This window comes from Haliaeetus leucocephalus, unplaced genomic scaffold (assembly GCF_000737465.1).
Source record: "Haliaeetus leucocephalus isolate CR32 unplaced genomic scaffold, Haliaeetus_leucocephalus-4.0 Scaffold225, whole genome shotgun sequence".
In the NCBI taxonomy this organism is placed as follows: domain Eukaryota; kingdom Metazoa; phylum Chordata; class Aves; order Accipitriformes; family Accipitridae; genus Haliaeetus; species Haliaeetus leucocephalus.
In genome coordinates, this window is record NW_010972661.1 from 177,458 (window position 1) to 181,389 (window position 3,932).

The 3,932-nt window shown below is 52.2% G+C and overlaps 1 protein-coding gene across 1 annotated transcript in view; it reads right to left on the reverse strand.

Moving 5' to 3' along the window:
• The window catches only part of FNTA (farnesyltransferase, CAAX box, alpha), a 24,855-nt gene extending 24,663 nt beyond the window's left edge, over window positions 1–192 (reverse strand). Inside the window, exon 1 of the mRNA XM_010567064.1 lies at window positions 68–192. Coding sequence (XP_010565366.1) covers window positions 68–192 — 125 coding nt within the window. The remainder of the gene's footprint in view (window positions 1–67) is intronic.
• Between the last annotated feature and the right edge of the window lie 3,740 nt (window positions 193–3,932).

Genomic DNA, 3,932 nt, shown 5'->3' on the forward strand with positions numbered 1-3,932 from the left:
GCTCGGCCCCTTCCCCGCCTGGCCGCCCGTGCCGGAGAGCGGCCCGTCGCGGCCGCCCCGGCCGTACCTGTAGAGCACGTAGCCGGCGTCCTCCTCCTCCTCGTCCAGCAGCTGCCCGAGCCCACCCTCCGGCTCGCCGCCAACCTCCCCCTCCGGCTGCAGCTCCGCCGCCGCCCTCCCCTCTGCAGCCATCGCCCCGCCGCCGCTTCTGGCGCCTGGCCTAACCATGGAGAGCGGCGGGGGCAGAGCGGCCGTGGGCCTCGAGGCCGAGTGGCTTGCTACTGCGTGGCTCGCTACCGCCTCCCCTGGCGCGGAGGGCAGGGTTGCGCGGCGGGGTTGAGAGGCGGGCTGCCCGCCCCGGCGCCTGGCCGGGACGCAGCGGCCGGCGGCGGGGCAGGACGGCTGTCCTCCGACCCCGGAGCCGCCACCGGTACCGGCAGCACCCTGAGGAGCTTTAATCCACGGGTCTGCTAATTAACCCTCAGAAAGGTAGCGGGGGAGGCGGCAGGAGGTTGGGCCGGGCTCGAGCCCCGGGCTGGGGTACTTCTCCAGTTCGCTCTTCCCCTTCCAGCTTGCGCTGAGGAAAACCTGTGGAGCCAGCCGGGTCCGTTAGCGTTGTGGCCTGTTGGGTCGTCACGTCCCTGCCCGTGCATTATGGGCTAGCGCTGACCGGTTATTTGGGTGGCTGCTATCTACTCTGCTGTGCTTTACGCTTGGGTTTTCACTTCTATAAACTAAAATCTGAGACACGAGAAGTGAAGGGAGGCATTTCTCATGCTAGTGGTAGCGTATTTCCTGTGAGAACCCACCTGAACACCAGCATTGGAGTTTGCAGGTGCAAGGCCGTGAGACCAACAGCACCAGACTGATGCTATGGGAACACATGGGAAAACAGAGGCTCTGGGAAAGGGAAATACAGCAGGTGAGGTGGAAAGTTACAATGCTGCAAATAGCAGGTCCCTGGCATTACTGAATCTTGGGTGCGACAGGCAGGGTGAGCTGTGTTCCTCCCCTATGGAAACTCACAGAATGGCTCCGATTTAGAGTCGAACTTTCTGACAGGGCAAAGCTGAGGAATCTGGTCTCTCTAAAAGGTGGAATCAGAGGAGGTTTTGAAACAGCCAGTTGTAACCAGTCGGTGAAATCAGGGAAGGCAGGAGATCCTCTGAAGTGGTATTGGGTCAGAAGGACAAAGTAGCTGAGCTGAAGATAGTCAGGAAAAGCAGCTGACCCAGTGTTACAGGTTCATAGTCTGGGGCATGCTGAGATGCTTTAGAGAGGGGAGGGCTAAAGACAGGCAGAGCACATGTGTAGTAAGGGCAGTGCATACATCTCCATTTGTGCTTTATATTCGGGGAGGTGGGAAATCATTCCATGTGTGGTGGAAAGGGTTAAAGTCTTTAATTCTGGGGTGCTCAAGTTGAAAGGGTGTAGGTGTGTCACATGTTTTACAGTGATTTTAGGGAAAGAAGAATGGTGCCAGAGCAACAGTGAGGGAATATAAATGCACGGCTGCAAATTGAAACACAAGATCCAGGACAAAGAAGAATCGGGCTTGCAGGTGGTTATTCTGTCACTGAGCAACTTTGTCTCCTTTGGGAAGTCACTTAGCCTCTGTGCTTTCCTTGCCTCTGCCTTTTTTCTGTCCTGTCTGTTTTAATGCACTTGGGGACTTTGTTTGTTTCTGCTAGGATGTTTGTACAGTGACTGTTTGGAGTGCCTAGTTTGGTTGGTGCCCCTGGGTATGACAGTAATGTAGGCTATAGTAATATCATAGTGGAGGGGAAAAAAGAGAGCAATCTACTGAAAGGTTGCTTTGGATTATAGGACTATGAATATAACAGAAAGGAAATGGAGAAAGACGTACCTAAAGACAGAATATCCAGCAGTACCTAAGTGAAAGAAAAAAGTTATAAAATGCACAACATTCTAAAAAAACCCCAAAGAACCAAGACGAGCCTACAAAGAAACAAGGTATATTATAAACAGATCAGAGGAAATGTGCACATATGAATGAGAGAAACCTCAAAGGCAGTAAATCCTGTTTTGTAAGAGAGCAGAAAGGGAAGTTGCTGTTCCTGACCTGCAGAGGGAAAGGTTGCACTGCGAGTTCGTTAGATACCAACAGCTTTCCCTGGGCAGAGGGCACTTGAGACACAGATCTTCAAGAAATCTGGTTTATTGGCTCTGCTCTTTGAGGAACAGTTTGGGTTTTGGTCACACTTCCTCCAGAACTAACATGTAATGACTTGCCATTGCTGTTTCTTATGATGGTATCATCTTTACCAGCTATTTAAGATGGATTACAGACAGGCCAGATCCTGCAATAGGACCTTACTTCCTCAGAATGGCATGGCAGGACAAGAAAAGTGAGCTTCTCTGATGCCAGCCACTGGATGGAGCTGGTCCAAGAATATCTTGCTGATGGCATGGGGTGGGCAGCAGATGGGGTAGCTATCCCACTGCCCTCAGGACTAGCTTCTGCATTTTCAGCCTGAACCTGTGGGTTGTTGGGGTCTGGGGACTGCTTCTAAAGGCTTGAGGGCCAGTAACTGAGAAAACCAAGCCTGTTGCAGGAAGCTTAAGCATGTTACAAACAAGTTGTGTCCTCATGAGAGCAACTTGGGAGTCTGCCAACTAAGGAAGCTTGAAAGTCATGAGTATAACTGAATTTTAAAATGATGGGCCAGACCAAAACCCAGTGAGATCACAGCAAATCCTTCCATAAACTGTACAGGCTTCTGATCTGTCTACAACTGCTCAATTTAATTTACTGAACTACACACTTGTTGTGGCATGCTGTCTTCAGTCCTCTCAGCCTTGAGGCGCTCTGAAAGCCTTAGTTGGGCCTGCAAAAGTAGGACTCTGCCTTAGTGTGGATCTGCTTTATAAAATAATACTTGGAGGTTCTTGCTGCACGCCTCCTGGCTCAGATTCGGTAGAGATAGTTCATGTTACAGGTCTAATATCTGTAATCGCGCTTCACGGAGAATATTAAAATGCCACCTGAAGCTTCTACTTAAAAATATGGCTCTGGCAACTAGGACCTTTGGGAAGAAGCAACAATAGAATGAGAGCTGCGATGAAGCTCTAAACAAAGAGTGGAGGATAAATAAATGTGTCGTGTCCCAGCACTGCAGTGTCAGTTACCAGTTTTCGTCTTAGGAGGAGCCTGGTAGCTCAGAGAGAAATCAAGAGCTCCATGGTGCAGCATGTGCAGCAAGAGGTGGGCACTGCTCCAGATGCGTGGCAGGCAAGCATAGCTACGGAGGAAAGGGGGCAGAGCCAGTGTGGCGGGGGTCTCTTGAACTGCCAAAGAGGGCTAGGTTCAGGTTGTCTGCTGGGTACCCCTGTGAGCCTCTCAGGAAGGCCAGAGATATGACCCATGCCTGTAGAGTAAGGAGATGAGCTGTGTGCGTTAACATTTGTGCAATCTGTATCACGCGTGCATTTCAGTTGAAGCACATCAGGTGTTCCCTCTGCCTCCTCTCAGTTCTTCCTCCGTCTGCTCCCCCAGGTAATCGTCCCTTTGCACCTCCCCTGCCTGCCATGTCTGGGCTAGAAGGAGCAGAGACTGTGCTCTCCAGCGTTTGTGTATAAATACAAGTACATATGAAGAAGTGTGCAGGCGTGGGGTATCTGTGTGTCAATACAAATGCGTACGTACGACGTAGACGTGTTAAGAATACAAACATGGATGGTTCAGCTGTCTGTATCGGGTGGACAAATACAGGCTCTGCCCCGAGCCAGCAGAAACAGCCTTTCAGAGCATCCTTCACTACAAATGCCAAAGACTGCCTGAAGAGGGGCCCAGCCCCGGGCAACCCTGAGCTGAGGGACAAGGCTCTCTCCTGATGGCTCGGCGCGGCCCTGCGGGGACGCCTCTACAAGGCGGGGGGGGGGGGGGGGGGGGAAGGGCCCCCCCCCCCCCC